This window comes from Artemia franciscana, chromosome 5, assembly GCF_032884065.1.
Source record: "Artemia franciscana chromosome 5, ASM3288406v1, whole genome shotgun sequence".
Taxonomy (NCBI): Eukaryota; Metazoa; Arthropoda; class Branchiopoda; order Anostraca; family Artemiidae; genus Artemia; species Artemia franciscana.
Genome location: NC_088867.1, coordinates 38,662,244 through 38,679,501, shown reverse-complemented (window position 1 = coordinate 38,679,501; position 17,258 = coordinate 38,662,244). Strand labels below are relative to the sequence as shown.

Genomic DNA, 17,258 nt, shown 5'->3' with positions numbered 1-17,258 from the left:
GCTTGTTTATCTTGAAAAGAAGCGTTAGGTGTCTAGCTTGTTGCTACGGTAACAAGCTGTCTCTACTGTTCCTAATCGTAATTTCTAGTAAAATTACAGTAGCTATCCTTACCGTCCCTGAAACATCACCGTTTGCAATGAAAGGGCATGATATCGAAAATGTTTTGGTACACTGATTTTACCTTCAAAACTGCAGTTGTAAGACATTGCTGACATAATCAAGTGGAGTATCTGAGGGATAACTTCAGTTCTAATGGGACTTTTACTGTGTACGATACGAAACTTTCGTACATATAACGACTGCTGAAGCATTGTATGTCATACAGTTGATTTATAACTTCGTCTAATGAATCACGAAAATGCTAAATAAAAATGGCCCAAGGAAATATATTCGGAGTAGGCTGAATCGCTAAGGGTTGTCGGTTCGCTGATAAAAGACGCGAGCCATCTATAATAAAACAAGAAAAAGGGAAGTTGCCCAGATTATATCTCCAATGGGTAATTTATTCTCGTAGTTAGACTTGTTTGTCCTCTAAGATTCAACTAAGATTCGCTAGTCTTCAACTAGCTTTCATTCAGTGCGGACGAACAAAAAATAACATTTTTCTGGATATTACCTTGCTTTTGAAGTGTGAACATAAGCTAAATTAGACGGATTATTTTTTCAAGTTACAAGGATAAACTATTATGAAAGTGTAAAGATTGAATCTCATTATCTACGTCACTCATACAAATACCGATCTACCTGTGTTTGCTGAGAAATTGTGCAAAAAAGATTGGATTTGTTTGTTTTGCTAATTAATGAATTATCTGACGTTGAGTCTGGGACTGTGTGTGAACTGGATTCATTTCATGGGATGCAGCCTAATAGACTAGTACATAACGCTATATTAAATTTTGCCGTGCGGGCGAAATCAAAAGGTAATGCAAATGCCGATATTATCAAAACTGGTTGCGATTTTTTCGCCGACGATTTGGTGAGGGAAACGAAGAAAACAATTTGGTCTGTGGCGAATTATGCTACTCGACCAAGTGAAAGGCTGAAAGTTGCTGACACATTTGCAGACATTTTGAAAGTTTTAGACTACTGTGATAAGAATTCAGTGGAACTGCCGAAGTTTGTTATATACGAACCGGACGAAGTCCCCAAAATTCCCGGCGAGGCAAGCGCTACGTTAACCCGCAAGGTAAATGATTTATGTCTAGAATTTAAGAATTTTGTGTCTATAGCTAAAGTACAGAGCCTATGCTGCCCTTCAGCGAGTAGTGTCCCAGGCCCCGCCAATCCTGTAACAGTCAATCCCCAGACATCCTATGCCGTTGTTCTTAAAATGCCAAAGTCTCTTGATAATCCCATTGCTCGCAAGCAGTTTTTGGATACCATCTGCCCCAACTCAGCCGAAATAAGTGAGCTAAAAAAGGTGAGACAGGACTGGAAATTATTCGTCAAGTCCAAATCTTCTGCTGAAAAGATCGTTGAGAAAATGAAAGTTAGTAAGCCTGAGGTCTCTGCCATGCTCAAAGAGAAAATGTTTATTGCTGTTTTGAAAAAAGTTCCACCTAGTATGACCCAGACTGATATAGAATCCCTTGTTCCATGTGCATTAAAAGCAATAGAAATCGGTAGCTTTGAGCGCTCCAAAGTGTTCAAGCTGTATTTCGGGACCAGTAAGGATCTCGAAGACTTTCTTGCAGTCTCAGTCCGAATCGGTTATGAGAAGCTGCCTGCTGAAGAATTCAAATTTCTCCCAAAAAGATGTTATTCGTGCCATAGAGTTGGTCACTTAGCGACTAATTGTGTATTGAAGCCTATATGTGGTCGTTGTGGTGCTTCTGATCACACATCCACGAAGGATAATTTGTGCACTAAAGATATGTACTGCATTATATGCAAAAAGAAAGGCCATACATGCTATAACATAAGATGTCCGGCTAATAAAGCGATAATCAATATGAATTCCCTACCAAAATGAATCTAGAACCCGCTTGTGCTAAGCATGCAGTTGCAACGTGGAATTTAAATGGAAATATCCTTAACCGGTCTATTTTTATCGAGGACCTTCTTTCAAGATATGATATTGTGTATTTGCAGGAACATTTTGCAACCTCTCTCAGCCTTCCGTTATTGAACCTGTCACCAAACCATCAAGTTTTTACAGTTGCAGCCAAACGCTCTCGCACTCATGGCCGGCCATCTGGTGGCCTTGCGATCCTCTCTATCAACTTCTATGTTTGACTCGGCATTAGACTTTCTCGCTATCAAAATGCATGATATTGTTATAGTGAATGTTTACCTCCCTACGGACTATCGTGATGATCGATCAGATAGACAGTTTGCCATAAGTATTGCAAGGCTATCCAAATGTATTGATAAAATAAAAAAGCATGGACTTTCGTGTCTGATAACAGGTGACTTTAACTGTGATCTTGAAAACCCGAGCGGCAACAACAGTTCAAGTTCTAATCGTCCTAATATGTTACTCGGTATGTTAGGTGATGAATTTATACTCGCGTCTAAGAATAAGAATTTTTCATATATTCATAATTCGGGAAGTATGTCAAACCTAGATCATGTTATGCACACTCAATCACTTACACCAAGTGAGGTTCTTGTTTCTGATTCAAATTTTACATCTGACCATTTTCCATTGTTTTTCAATATTGATTTAAATAGTAATGTTCCGCCTCCTCCTGGAAGGCTCCAGAAGCGTCCTTATTTTGTTTGTGATTGGAAACGTGCGTCTATGAGTTCATTTCAGTCGACTTGTGATGAACTTGTTTCAAAAATCCGCGTTCCTTTTGATCTGCTGATGGTTAGTTCTAAGAACCATCCGGCGGAATCACGAATTCGGTTGAATATTTATTGTGGTGAGCTTGTGCACGCATTACGTCTCGCTGAACAGTCAGCTGTACCATTTAGACGGGTGTGGCCTGGTACCGAAGTACCAGGCTGGTCTGCAAATGTTAATCTTCAAAACGCGTGTAGTTCGGCAAAATTCTGGCTTTCGGTTTGGCGTGAGGCTGGATGTCCTCGAGACGGGTGGGTGAATAAGCTTCGAATTCATAGTAAACGTAAATTCGCGAAAGAACTTTCACTACACCGTAGTGCAATTATTCGTTCTTCATCTCAGGCTATCCTTACCCACCCAAATAAACTTTGGTCTTCATTGTTTAAAGAAAGATCTCATGTAACAATGACCTCAATATCTCGAGATAATTGGGTTCAGCATTATAGAAATGAATTTTCGGCTCCTGATATCAAGCTACAAAAAAAGCTTCGGTGTGAAACTGGATGATTTCTTCTCACGTAAGCGAGAAGAAAACAGTCCAGGTGTTATAATTACGAGGTGTTCTATCCGTTCTGCTATTAGAAAACTAAAAAAAAAAAGAAATCGCGCGGTTGTGATGGTATATCAATTCAGCACCTGCTGTTTTGCAGCGAGCTGTTCCTTGAGCACCTTGCCCTGCTTTTTCAAATAATTTTTAACCTGGGTATAGTGCCTGATTCTTTTTCAATAGGAATATTAACACCTGTGGCTAAAAAGGGAAAGCCACTTAGCCAGTGCTCGTCTTTCCGACCTATAACTGTGGCTACAGTTTTTTGTAAGTTATTTGAGGCACTTATTGTCGATGAACTGCGGTCGAAATGCACAGTCCCAGACCATTAATTCGGTTTTCAGCCTGGTCTTGGTAGTGGTCACGCTCTTTCTGCTCTTGTTTCGGCTTTGATAGATGCTGAGAAAAGCGGTGAGAGCATAGCTCTCGCTGCACATGATGTCAGAAGGGCCTTTGATTCACTAATTCATGAACAGATTATTTTAGATATGGGCCTAGTAGGTGTTGATCCAATTATGTTAAACCCTTTATATGATATGTATAAAAATTTAAAAGCTAGGCTTAAGCTACCAATAACACCAAACCTGACAAATAACCCGGTACTCCCCGTTGAAAAAGGTGTAAGGCAGGGTGCATTGACATCACCTACCGCATTTAATAACAGTATCGTTAAACCACAATCTAAGTCAAATCTGACATACATTCTGAGAGGAATTGATCTATCGTTAATAAGTTATGCAGACGATGTACTTAATTTGAGCCGCCTCCTTCACGGTTTAGAGGAGAATTTTATCCAGCTTCAAGTAGAGTATGGAAAAATAGGCCTTTAGTTTAACGAAAAGAAATCTGATGTGTTGTTATTTAATGCTAAGCAAGGGTCTGTTGTTGATGTTAGGCTGGGTGGTGCTACTGTTCGGCTTGCCGAACACATAGTTTATTTGGGGATCCCTATTGGTCGGTCTATGCTTGAAACACGTCATCTTTTGCAGAGTCATCTGCAGAAGCGGATCTCTTTAGCGTATAGCCGTGTTGTAGTTTATAAGCGTCAGCTTGATCGGCGGATTTTGGCCCATCTATATAATGCAATGGCACTACCTCATTATCTGTATCTAAGTCCCTTTTGGAGGATTTTCCAAAAGGAAGATAAGAAAAAATTGCGGTCTACATATTATAAATATGCAAAGTACCTCTTACGGCTTCCACCATGGACAAGTAACCGTATTGTGACAAGTCGGTATGGGATCATCAACCCTAATGAAGCAATATTAGCCCAGATCGCCAGATATAACTCTAATATTGTTACTCATCCTTGGGCAATTATTTTGAGGCAATAGGTTTTTTTGTTTTTTGTAGTTAGATACTCATGTGTTCTTTATTTTTCTTGATTGTTGTGTATTCTTTTGTAGTGAGTTTTTTTTTTTTTTTTTTTTTTTTTTTTTTTTTTTTTTTTTTATGGGAAATAAATGTGCATGTATGTATGTATGTATTCCTGTACAGTGATATTTAAAGTTGTATATATGCAAAAGTGGTTCAGTACTTCATCGAATGTTCTTTATAAATTATTCCATTGTTGTGATGTTTTTTTTTTTTTTTTTTTTTCTCATATTCCTTTTTTTTTTGTCGTTTTGTCTGTATACTCCGTCTCTGTTTACTTTGTATTTTATGACGGGTTAGAAATAAAATAAATAAATAAATAAATATCATCTAGGTCTGGCCGATGGGAGAAATGGTAAGTCAAAGAGAATATTCCCCTGAAAAATTGATTTATCAAAATACTTCATATAATATCTCGAGTAACTATAACAAGAGTTGCTCGAATAATCGTACTCAAACAAAGCGCTGGGCGTTTTCAGCCTACATCGTTTGGAAAGTGTCTGTAAATCTAGGGAAAATATGCTTACAAGAAACCCGTTCATCTGTACGGGTACATATGCAAACGGATGAATAATTCAAATAAAGGATAGAGGTACGGGGGGGGGGTCTATTCTCTTAGTAAATGATAATTCCTTGGGAACATAAGAGCTAGTCTCCGGGGGGGGGGACTTTAGCTCTGTTTGTTTTTTATCTTCTGCAGAAATCGAGAAATGTGAGTAAAAGTTGTATTACTAGGGCTATACATCGATATTAAACTATCTTATATATGCAAACGGATGAATAATTCAAATAAAGGGTAGAGGTAGGGGGAGGGGGGGTCTATTCTCTTAGTAAATGAGTAACTCGAAAGAAATACTTCTGGTAATTCTTGCTTGTTATGCCTCATGGTTGGGGGATTGAGTTGAAATTCTAGACATTTTTTTGGAAGGGGGGGGGGGATAAAGTTTCTTTGAATTTTACGTTTGAGTTCGGGCTAATTTTTTGCTGACCCCCACAAAAAGGGAACGCTAAGTGTCCTTCTTCTTTTTATGCCTGTTGTCTGGCAGGGATCTCTGCCACTTATTAGGTATTTATATATTTCTGAAACAGAAATATCCCACAACTTATTTTGTGTCTCAACCACACAAATTTTCTTGCGGTCTCTTGTACAGTTTTGAAGGTTTTTGGGTGCTTTAATCTTGAAGAATAGAAACATGTATTTATGTAGACATTACATTAATACAAAAACGAAGATTTATTTAAGCGAGTCTGCTAGAAAAGTTTAGTCCGGGGTTTGATTTTTTTTTACCGAATGAATCCCATTCCCCTCTCACCCCTTAGGTTTTAACCATCAATGAGCATACATAACTTAATTAAATATCTTGCACTTAAAATATCGAATACTTTAGTTAATAACCCAATCCATTTGGCCAAAACACTTGAGTAGTTGCCAAAAAATCAAGATTTGTCTGTGGTGTGTTTCAGCCCCTCTCCATCGTTGTATCATGACTTTCTACAAAACAAACTCTATTAAAAAGTGCATTTGGCAATTACACTTTCATATGTCATATGATCACTCTCATATGATCTCTAATATGTATCCCGTTGTGTTTTGGCTTATGTATTTCCTCTTGCGCTGCTCAAGGATATCTTCTTTGATCGTAATTAAATAATAAAAAACTATTTTTTTTTTAACTGGAAGTAAGGAGCGACATTAAAACTTAAAACGAACAGAAATTACTCCGTATATGAAATGGGTTGTCCCCACCGCAATCCCTCGCTCTTTACGCTAAAGCTTTTAATTGTTTTAAAAAATAGAATTGTGGGAAAGAGTCAATCTTTAGTGTAAAGAGCGAGATATTGCGGAGGGGACAACCCACTTACTTTTACCCACTACTTTTCCAGAGAATTTCGTAAACAAAATATGTTGTTTTGAAATCAAAATATATGCCCAGGTCTATTTTCTATAATTAAACTTTTTTAATACTAAGCTAGATTAGAGTGATTTTTTGACAGTGCTAATATCAAATGCCTCAAGTACGAGGAAACCTCGACGAAGATTGATAAGTCGTAATGTTTATAGCCAAATATCAGCAAAATTAGTACTTGCATGCATATGGTCTGAAAAAGACTGGAAATTATAGGAGCAAATATAATAATTTTGAGATCGTTTCAGTATATACTATTCCAAAGTAAATAACTTGTTTCGTTATTTAAAAATAATTTCATTATTTGAAATTTTTATCAAAAATTTCTCCCCATGAATATTTAAAGATTACATGCTGCAATAAACATTCCCTGTTGTTCTTGTTGTTTTTGGTGTTTGCCAATCTTCATAGCTTGCCCCCTCCCCCAAAGGAAAATATAAGTAGCTTAATTCCATTAAAACACAGCGGAAATACTTTAGATTTACTGAGGCTTTCTTTTATTTTTTTGCGTTTTCGTAAATATGTTAAGTCAAGCTAGTGGTAGATTCTCTAAATAAGGTGGTATAGCTGTTTATCTGCAGGCTCATGCGTGTCTTTGTGCTTGAATATTCCTTAAAAAGAGGCAGAAGAGGTCATCCTCTTGGTTAAAGTTAGTCTTCCCAATGAATCTGCAATGTATGGGACTATATATAGATTTTATCATCCAATTTATCCGAAGAAAATAACTAAAGTCTGCCACTAATATAGTGCCCATTATTACGTCTGATTTTACACGGAGATCACAGATGAAGAAAGATTGGATTTAGAGGTCAGTCTTACTCTGTCCTATATATTCGAATAGTTTGTCAATCTAGGCACTTCAATAGGCCCTAGTAGATCAACTTCTCTTGTCTGGCAGTAATTATTGCTGTAGTACTTATTTGTATTTCTTTTAATTTTGTTTTGTGTTTTTTGAGGGGTTTAGTTATCATTGCAAGGTTTGGAAACATGAAATTAGTGGCAGCTGTGGAAGGACTGCCCTATGATGGTGCATAGAAATACAGGCTCTTACTAAGAATAACGAGTAATTACTTCTCGTGGACTTTCTCTGGCACCGATATCAACAGTACTTGATATAAGTCTATCCTTCAGACCGAAAAAGCGTCCACTAGGCGTAAATCAGGAGGATTTCCCGTCTAAAGGGCCTTTAATACGGCCTTTTCTTGTTTTCAATAACATAGTCAAGCTCTTAGCTAAAAACCAAGAAGATTAAGATAGACAGAATTCACTGTTTCTAATAAGCAAGAAATTATTTTCTTTAACCTTTATGCTATGATAACTTTTATGCTATTTAACCTTTATGCTATGATAACTCAACCTGAACCCCCCCCCCCCCCTATACAAAAAATACGAACAAATTGAAATAATTCAAAATATGAAAATAAATCACATAAGATATTCCACACCGTATAATCTACCTGTATTTTAGAATGTAGATAGATATTGCACAATTCAATTCCAAAACTCTGCTATAGTTTCCATCATTCTTTTTATTTCTTTTACTTTCCCTATGGCTGCTCCATTTTATATGCGGGGAAATTTTTTCATGGGTAATTGTCTGCGGGGATGGAAAGGGGTTAATTAACCAGAAACCTTCTTTTTGAGGTAAGTGTTATATATCCACCATTGGACAGAGAAGTATTTTAGCTCGTGACAACTTCTGAACTTTACCTATAATAATCAAGCCTGACAGGAGAATTAAGGCGGGGTCTGGGATTGCATTCAAACTACCTTTGCTGCCCTTGCTTGTATTGGGTTGATTTTCTCCTGGAAGGCTATTACAATATTGTGCAAAATAGGCAGTAGTTCATAGTTGACTACCAGAATTTGCATTCCATCGAAGCAAATTCTTATATCTAAGAGAGACAATTCCTGCTTAGTATTATTATTATAAAAATGATAAATCCAAACCGAAAGGCTCATAAAGTGTGGGTTTTATTTAGGAGCGAGGAAGGCTAGAAATTTGTCCACCTACACTAGGTTTTACTTTTCCATTCTTGTCTGTTTTCAGTCGTTATCCAATCTACTGTATTATTTATTACTGCCACTTTGTAGGTTTTTGGAAGTTTATTTAATCTATGCTGTACTTATGTGTTTGAATTTAAAGTGGGTATTAAACATGTTATTATTGTTATTATTAGTAACAAAAATTTAATTAAACCTTCGTCAGAATAAGAAGCTCTTGACTTCTTTTTTCCGATATATAATCCTCTGTAACTGATGAAATTTCCTTCCCCTAATTTCTATTTTTAATGAAATCTTGGTATAACTGAATCCACTCGTCCCGACATGGATATACGAAGAGGATAGAGGCTAGATTAAGCAACATTTATCTATTAACTCGGAGTCTTCCTAAATTTTGAATTCTTGATCGTAATTTCAAGAGTTCAAAAAAATAACGATAAAATTGAATTCATCATTCTTTCCCGGAGAATATAAACCGGAGCTAGCAGTAAGCTAATCTCTTGAAGTTATGACCATGGCTTCAAAATTTAGTGGGCCGGGTTGAGGGCGAAACTTTTGTTGCGTCTGGTCTATATTATTTATTTTATTTCTGTCTGGAAATTGTCAATTTTAATACAGCAAAATTAAAGGTTTGCTTTTCTATATGTACATCCTCTCATCTCCTTCTGTGAAGCTTTCTCTTTTTGTACAAGTGCGTGTCAAAGCGACAAGACAAACACATTGCCACACAACTTGACCCGCCCCCCAAAAAAAAGAGGTCTAAGAAAAAGTACTTGAAACCCAGCTTTGTTTGCCAGTTTACCCCCATCTGGAATCTTGTTTTTGTGGGGATTGTTGTATACGTGTTCAATATATAAACCCGTATGTGTTCAATATAAAAACGTCGAATTTTTATCTTGATGTTTATATTCAAGTAGCCTGTACTATTTTCAGTTGCATATTTTTACAGCATATGAAAAATCGTCACTGAGATAATTGAAAAAAAAAAAACGCCTGCTAAGCTGCTCTACAGGGAGGATCAGGAATGCAATTTGTGTTCAATCACACTTTAAGTCTTCTGCTCTACATTGTCTTGCTGATTGTTCTTTTTAGAAACACTTGGCAATTGCCCCACCAGCGTCAAAATATCAGTTACGGCTTTTAGATGAGAAAGCAGCGATAACACTTTTAGCCATGGTTTTGGGCCAACCCAAGACTTGAGCCTGCTATGACACTCAAAACTATAGACAATCATAACAATATAGATAATAGTCACGGCCCTGTCTTGCATTTTTCCCCTTTTGGCCAGGACAAAGCTCAACACAACCCGCTATTAAAAATTTACTCATTCAATATATGCTCAAAATTAGATACAAAACGTAAAAAAAAAAACAAATTTGTCACTCTTAGGTAACTTGCGAAATAGTAGCTTATTATATACAGGTAATTTATGCCAAATCTAAGCATGAGAGCTTAGAATCTTTAAATATTTTTTTTTTAGTTAGCCACTGAACTAATTTTTTAAATCGAGATCTTATTTATAATTTTGTAATATTTCTGAGTTAGAATCTTCTTCTTTTTGTTCTGGATTCCTCGGAAATTGTGACTTAATGAATATTCACCTTACGGATGGGTCAAAAGAGGGTCAACGAAATCATACGTTGCTTTTACGTTTAACCGGCTGGTCATCAGGGTAAGCGAAGTACAGCATATGAATATGAATTTGCACGAATCTCCTGCATTTTTATTTCTAGGTCAGGTAATATGCTCATTATTAATTCTGGAAGAGTAGATTTCAAAATGAGAAGATGGTATGATCCATTGTAGTTCAGTAGTAAAGTGTAAAGTTTTTGGTAAAAATGAATTTCAGCTCTGTTTTTTTAATGCTATTGGTGACAAATGGTGTTTGGCTATTGACACAAGCTGTTGCTTGGGAAAAGTTTGAAGATGAAATAATGGATGAACTAAAAAATCGAGATGAGAAATCGAGAGAAAAAAGAGCCATATACGTCAATAATAAGTTACCCATTGATATGTGTAAGTGTTTCATTTCTTTTATTTACTTGCTTGAATTTCTCAATTCGCCAATCAAACGAATCCATTTTCCTGCAATTAAAATTTCATTCATTTCAATTTTTTAGGAAATTGCAACGTAATTGTTTTTATTTTCAATTAAATACAAACCATATTTCAATTAATATAGCTCAAAATAATGAGAAAAAAGGAACCGATGTTTTAATTAGCACGTTTTCAAACTAAATGGAGCATGCTCGCCTAGGTTCTTGAATGGCTCTTTCTTTCTTTTCTTCTCTTATCATCTTCCTTCTCTCAGGAGCCAATTGATGGTGTTCTATTCTTTATTTGTGCTAAAGCATTTCCGAATTACCAGTTTATTGAATTCCCCGTGTCAAAGAATCATTAGCTCCCATTTGTTTTGCTAAATGATGAGAGATGTTTAGACTATAAAAAAATTGTTTATAAGACAACTTGAAATAATATTGATGCTCCGAGAAGCTCAGCTGCTCTAAGTCACCTTCATCGCCCAAAATATTTCAGTTTTACATACCAAATTCTCCTAGAAGGAAAACGCGTGTCTTTTTGCATGTTTCCACTATTTTGAGTCATTTGCTCAGATGCTTAAAGCGTCGTTATATGTCTTGATGATGCCTAGTTTCTTATGAGCTAGATATCAGTGTATATTCCGCACCATTTTTCACCAATCAGAACTGCTTTTTGAGACAGTGGGCCCTTGCAGCCAGAGCTTCGGCTCAGTTTTGTAAAGCCACTCAAGGTAATCAGAAAGCCTCATTAAAAAGAAAACAAATTAAGATAATTTGGAAACAATCGTGCATGAGCATAAAATTAACATATTTCTCTTGATGAGACTTACCTCAGGCATGTGGCTTCTAATATTTTCTCTAATACTCGGATGACTTGTTCAGAATACCCCATCTTTTAACTATTACGAACTTGAGGTCTATTTCACTAAGAAAGCCTCACTCCAGTTCATTTCCCACTTTTTATATTTCATTAAGAGATGACGTCAATGTTAGTTACCTAAAGACTTTAAGTTACCTAAACTTTTCTCATTTTATTCAGGAATGAAAAGAACTACAGTAGGAAGTTCTTATTATTACTAACCTGGGTTTGACAAAGAAGGAACTTTTTCCTAATAAAACAAGACACATTTTCTAGTTTCTTTTTCTTAACATCATTCAAAAATAAAATGTTGAAAGTGAGAAATGAATTAGTGGAATGAGGCTTTTTTTTATTAATATAGGCCTTTAAGGGTTGACAGGCAGAGGCTGTTCTTTCAAAAGAGTTCACACAAGTGTAAAACACTTTCTCAAATCACCAAGCTACCGTTTAAATGAGATTTTCATAAACGTGGTACTTAAACTATTTAGTTCTGTGAGTAATTTTCAAATTTAAATAAGTCACTGTAAAAAAGAGTTTAAAATGAGTGTCAATTTTGAAAGAAACAACTTGTACTAATTGAAGCGAAGTCTTTTGAAATTACCGAAGTGTTGCAAAGACAATAAAGAAATCTCACACTTGAAACCAGTTTAGAACAATTTTCTATACTGGTTGATATTATTTACGATTTATTCATCAATATTGTTTTTAAGAAGTCATCTGTGAATGGATGAAGAAGAATGTCTAGAAATTTTCCTGCTGAATAAAAATTAAATTTGCTCTTCTTACTCTCTATTGCGTTATTTTCGCAATTTGCTTTAATAATTAAAAAGCCTATTCTTTGTTTCAAAAGCTGTTGTTAAAATGTCTGTGTTGAATAAATATAGCTTACAAAAACTACGTCTGGCCATCTCCTTTGACCCAAATATTGACGGAAAAATATCCGCTTTTGTTCTTTTTTTCGCTTAAATCGAAAAGGGTTGGAGAATTTTTACCATTCTCGTTTAAGTGGAATTGACTGTCAGTAATAAATTCGAAGGAAATGAACGCAAAAATGGATTTAAAATTTTAACTTTTCCGAGAAATTACTTACCTTATTACCTAAATACTTCCTGAGTGAATCCGAAAGTCAAAATAATTAGCCTTTAATGCACCCATATGTTGACAAAGCCAGATTTAGAAAATGCAAATTTCGAAAGGCTTTAGGGTGTTATCCGCTAGCTAGAAAGCAAACAAGCTTAGTTTTCCATTGCTATTTTCATTATTCGAAACTAATAGAAGGCTGCCAGGTTTTCTGCGAGAAGACCATTATTGGCTAGACTTTGAAGGCAAATCCGGCCCATCAGTGTAGAGTGTTTCTGGCCAATGGCTTTTGGTGGTATTTCAAAATTATTGTGCTCATGATATTGATAAAACTTCCCATTTCGGTTAAAAAAAAAAAAAAATCGACACATAAAAAGTTAAGTTTCTTTGAATCAACGTTTATCATTGATGAATAACATACCAACTTAAAGAAGTCTCGCCTTCCCCTTTACCTTAACCTTCAATTGCTTGTACGTATTAAAAAGTTGTGGTTGTGTGAGGCGGATAGATTTAGGTCAATTAGGTTTTTCCCAAACCTAGCTTCTAAGGCCGTCCCTGTTCTCGTTTAGAAGCAATTTTTTAAATAGTCTCGGAAATACAAGAATGTATTTTTTTTAAGTTGGTATTGTTCACTTGGTACTTGGCACGTCTGTTAAAGATAACTAAATGTGTCACTTTCATGACGGGCATCGTACGGCTGAACTTGTAGAAGAGAAAAATATTGAAAAAAGCTTAGAATATTACTTTGTCATTGCTTCTCACAATGTGCTAGACATTATTGACAGAGAGAAGTTTATATACATAGTTTCTATCAGATTGTGTTTTTAAGATAGATGATCATAAGACAAAGTTAAATTGAGAACATCCATTGTGCAAATTTATTTTACACGATGAATTCACCGATGCCCTGCTCGGATAGTTTTATTTGCTTCTTCTGACTTTATAACGTATACGATAACATAAATTTTACCTAAAGAACAAGATTTAAACCAAAAAAACGATGAAAAAATTGCTTGCCATTCAATAACATATATTTATATTACTCAATTTTGATGGAATCCTTGTTTAGTTGCACTTTAGATGCTGAAACACATATCAAATACCACAAATTTCTGCCTATTTTTACTTCTAGCGATGGTTGTTTTAAAATCAGATTGAGTATTGAATTTTTTTTTATTTTCTTTACTAACATTTGGTTGGACTTACATTGTTGTATGAATATGCTTTTATTTTTCAGCCCTATTCGTCAATTTACCAATATCAGTCGCCTTTCGTAGTGTTCTTGAAGGAAGGAGCGCGCGAGCAGCCGCATCACCAACAGAGGATTCAAAAATGGAACATACTTATGATCCCGTAATATATAGACCGAACCTAAAAAAATTAGACGCGTATTTTACTTACCTTGAGGTAAGTCAGTACAGTCATTAAAGTTTTCACCTTTTCGTAACTGCCAAGCGTGTAAACCATAGTGTTACGAGAAAAGATCAATATACTATAAAAAGAGCAGGCTTTGCCACCTTGTTTCCTTGCCAAATTGTTTTATCGAAGTGACCTTTTGGCCTAGTTTTTGTTTTCCCCTACTCAGTTTTTCGTTCTCCCCTGTTGGCAGCTTGGGCATTTGATCCTTGCAGAAGTGCCTTTTTTCTATGCCTAGACGAAAATACGGCTCTTTGGATATTCAATGTATAGATATAATATTGTAGATAGGAAACTGTAGATAGGAAAGCTGTGTGAACAGGCTACCTAGTCTATTTATATCAACCCAAATTTCGTATTTGGTGGGTCTATATATTTAATATATAAGACTATATAAGATCTATTGTAGGTGCACACAGAAAAATAAGCTAAGCTTCCTTCCCTTTTTTTTATCAGCTGTCCTGATTAGAATATGTGTAGTTTTTCCTATGCAAACTAATTGATGTTTGTTTGGTGATGTGCTATGTGGAAGAAGAGCAGGGAGAGGGCAGAAAATGTTCCCCATGTCCTGAAAGAACTTGACCTTAAAGGAGTCTGCATAGGAACGACAACGTTTAATAGAAAAGACTTGGATCATAACAAAAATTATTTTGAATTAGTATGTTAATTTTTTATTGGATTTTCCATTCTTTTAATATATCACCTGACACCAGAACGTTGTGAGTGCCCAAATTGTTCTTGCTCATTACCCAGTGTTGTCTCTAGGTTTAATAAATGTACCGAACCTTCACTTGACAGATAAATAGATGGTTTTGCTGAGATGGCCGTCTTAGGGAGACAATTTCAGGTCGATATGGAACGCTGAACAAAGTTGTTTTCAAGTAATAATTCCCGGGCATTTCCAACTATTCAATCAGACTGAGTCTTGTCTGAGAATGTCTCAGTGTTTCCTGAAAATCAGAGTTCCATCCGCTGGTTAGATGTCATGCAAAATAAACTCTCAGCACTGTCAAACTCTTCTAAATAATTTTGATTTGATCTATTTCTTAAGAGTAAAATAAAGGAACGTTTTCCCTTCTTTGAGGAGGAGCCTTTAAACGGATTTCTATTAAAAATGATATTTTTAACATTATTGTTGAATAATCAAGCAAACAAGGATGCCATAAATCTTATTTTCAAAAAATAGAGAAAAGTTACCGGATCTGCCTACTCAGCTTCTGTGGTTTTACTATGTCACATTTCTTTTCGTTCCAAACCTCCTTGCAAGTAAGGCTTAACTGTTTTTCTGGAAAAGGGAAAAATGGGAAACAAGAAATAAGATAGGTCTACAAATATATAGTTAAGGCGTTAACACTTACAAATAATAATATTCAATATGAACAGGTATAATCTGTGCATTCTATTTTACTGTATCCGATTTCCTTAGTTATTTGCACTTTATATTTTATCTTTTTTCAGATAAAAGAAGAGGTCTGTCGACAGAGATTCTTATGTGAAATGGGACTCGACACTGAGCGATTCGGTCCAATCTATAATCTATTTAAAAACCAGCTAAGGTAAATTGTGTTTTTTTTTATCTGGCTCCTTTATCTTCTGGCAAACTATGACTAATATGGAGTTAAAAAAATTTTCTCCCAGTTCAACTTGGAATTAGTTATACAGCAGAAGGTGGGGGTGTGGTACCCAGTTCTCTCTTAAGTTAGTTCTGAGAATTGTATTCATATGAAGAACATACTTAAGATTTTAGTAAGGGGTGTGTATTTTTGGACACGGGGAGAGAATTTGCCTAAACAGTGAGAATAGGCAAATTATACAGGATGTCTGAAAAGTCTTGCTGATTACAAAAACCCTTTTGATGTTTGTATTTGAGATAATGTGGCTAAAGTTGGTGCCAAAATTTTATAAAACAAGTTCTCACTGGAAACTTAGCAATGTGGATTGTGATGAACCAACCGTAGTTTTCAGAATACCGAACATGTTCCCAAATCAGGAAACACTCAGACTGTCCTATGGAATCTAATATCTCTTAGTAATGGCAGTGCTAAGCAGCTTAACGAACATACACGACAGTTAAAGGGTGTAAACATTTACTTTCAACATCCGAAAATTTATCTTAAACGTCACTTACATTGTTACTGGTGACTCTATCTCGATTATCTTGGTACTAGAGAATAGGCTTGGTATTTCTCTGATTTCTGATCTTGACGTAGGGTATGCAGATGTTTTGTGTCCTAGATAGATGTTTTGAGTGTCCTATATAAAAATGTAAACAAAATATATGAATTTTAGATGGCTTGGACGTGTTTTGAGGATGAAGGATTACCAAATTTCGTTCATTTTGCCCTTGTATCTAGACCCAAACAAAAAGCAGTTCGTTCCCAAATGGGGAAGTGGTCGTAAGGCAGTATTTAAAGAAAATCCGAGGTTTTTTTTAGAGAAGTTGAGGAATGAAACTTTGAATAGATTATAGTGGAAAAGGAGGATGCTTAGCTATGTCGGGCTCACGTGCTTTCTGCTGCAGTGAGATGTTAGTAATAGTAGTATTAGCTGTATTATGAGCTTTGCCAGGTTTTTACAATATTCGAATGCTCGACTTCAGTATAATTACTGAAGTCTGCATTAAAGAGACTGGATTTTTTTCTGGAAATTTTGCTTCTAGCTTCAAACATCCATCATTCACATAAGAAATAGTACATTTCACAAACGATAGACTTTTCAACTCATAATCATTGGATAAGATAATAAAAGTATAGATTTTGGAGCAAGTCTGGGACTGAATGCTCTCCAGTCCAAATGCTTCATTCAAATATCAACTTTCTAAACCTATTTTGTCCAAGATAAAAAGTTACCAACTTCGAAAAGATTTGGTCTTGCTGAAACAGCTAAATTGAACTGTGATTACAACCGTGGACATAATGAATCTATGACTTCAAATCATTGAATCCCGCGCTTTTGTGTTTGTATGAGTATCTAGCCTATATTTTTTCAACTCAGAATCTAAGGTTCCTTAAATCCTAGATGAAAGTCTGAGCAACATGAATGAACTTTTAAGAGGTTTTGCGAGTTCAGGGTGCTAGAATAGGCTTGGAAATTAATGTCAAAAAGACTAAGTCGCTAATGCTAGGAATAAGTGAAGATGAAAAGACGACATTGGGTAACAAAAAGTATTATTAGTAAAGACGGTGTGAGCTGTCAAGATGTTTAAAGTAGAATAGCTATGGCTCAGGGTGTTTTTTCACAGTT

The 17,258-nt window shown here is 35.6% G+C and overlaps 1 protein-coding gene across 1 annotated transcript; it reads left to right on the top strand.

The window, feature by feature from the left end:
• The first annotated feature begins 5,573 nt into the window (after window positions 1-5,573).
• Window positions 5,574-15,576, top strand: LOC136027376 (uncharacterized). Its single transcript, XM_065704561.1, has 3 exons — window positions 5,574-10,637; window positions 13,837-14,006; window positions 15,474-15,576. Exons 1-3 carry the CDS (start codon window positions 10,460-10,462, stop codon window positions 15,573-15,575), a joined length of 450 nt encoding a protein of 149 aa, XP_065560633.1. The 5' UTR covers window positions 5,574-10,459; the 3' UTR covers window position 15,576.
• Window positions 15,577-17,258: the final 1,682 nt, after the last annotated feature.